The sequence below is a fragment of the Antrostomus carolinensis genome, unplaced genomic scaffold (genome assembly GCF_000700745.2).
Source record: "Antrostomus carolinensis isolate BGI_N321 unplaced genomic scaffold, ASM70074v2 scaffold31156, whole genome shotgun sequence".
Classification (NCBI taxonomy): Eukaryota; Metazoa; Chordata; class Aves; order Caprimulgiformes; family Caprimulgidae; genus Antrostomus; species Antrostomus carolinensis.
Window position 1 is genome coordinate 28,638 of NW_010323030.1, and position 1,151 is coordinate 29,788.

General features: G+C 54.8%; 1 protein-coding gene across 1 annotated transcript; it reads right to left on the reverse strand.

Annotated features, from left to right (window-relative positions):
• Positions 1-451: 451 nt before the first annotated feature.
• EVX1 (even-skipped homeobox 1) lies at positions 452-982 on the reverse strand (the record flags this gene model as incomplete). Its single annotated transcript, XM_010170477.1, has 1 exon — positions 452-982. A coding segment is annotated over one exon (531 nt), but the record flags the coding sequence as incomplete, so codon positions are not given.
• Between the last annotated feature and the right edge of the window lie 169 nt (positions 983-1,151).

A 1,151-nucleotide genomic window follows, 5' to 3' on the forward strand; every position in this document is an offset into this window, starting at 1 on the left:
CAAGCCTTTTCGTTATCAACATAATGTTTCTTTCAAGTATTTCAGATTTTCCTTCTCCGTCTCGTAGGTTTGTGCATAAGCTTTGTTGCTGTGACCCGCAGAAGTCCCAGCCCTTAGTAAGAAGTCCGTCCATGGAAAAAAAAAAAAGTCCCAGGTCATTTCTATAGGTTACCGGAGTGTATTTCATTCGGGTTAGTTTTCTTCTTCTTCTTCTTCGGTGCCTAAAATCCTTCTCATAGATAAATCACTAGTCATTTGTTTCCTTCTTTCTTTTTTCCCCCTTGGAATGTAAATCCTTTTAAGACTGTGCTTTTTTTAGTCTTTTTTTTTTTTCCCGTAGGTGACCACTTCTGGGGAGAGAACACGATTAAATAAACATTGGCTGTAGGTACATTAACTCGAAGAGAAGCCCGGGAAAGGGGCGAGTTTTTAATAACCCTGAGACGAAAGTTTATCTCGTTAAAGGTACTTCTTCTCGCTGGTCCATGGAAACTGAGGTGGCTTTGCTCAGCACAGAGGGTGTGAAAGTGAGGAAGGAGTCAGTCCTGGTTGTGGCCGAACAGGTAAAGTCTGATCCGGAGGGTCTTTGCGCCAGCCCGTGGGACTGGCCGCTGTGGCAAGCCAGGCAGGAGCAGGGGTTGCCCCCGGCGCTGCTGAGTCCATGAGTCGGGGCAGAGTAGAGAGAGGGATGCCTGAAGGCGCACAGCAGTTCTGGTCTCGGGTAGGGGTGGGAGAGAACCCTGAAGGTGTCCAGCGGCCTCAGGGGGGTACTGAAGGGAGTGGCAGCAGAGGCCGGTGTGGCTCCGATGCCCATGTGGGAGTAGTAGGGCAGGGGCAGGTGGGACGGGAACGGGTAGGGCAAATTGCCGGTGGCCGCCGCGTGGCTCATCATGTAGGTATAAAACGCCGGGTCGGCCGGGTGAGGCCAGGTCATGGCCAGGCGCTGCCGCTTGTCCTTCATCCTGCGGTTCTGGAACCAAACCTGCGGGTAGAGGGGAGGCAAGAGCCGTCACCCGCCGCCACTGCCCCGCTCCGCCCGCCCGCCGGCCCGGGCCCCAGGACGGGAGCGGGTCTGCCGGCGAGTGGAGACCGGCGCCAGCTCTCGCTCCCAGAGGGAGGTGCATCACGTACGGAGGGATCAGTTAAACCCT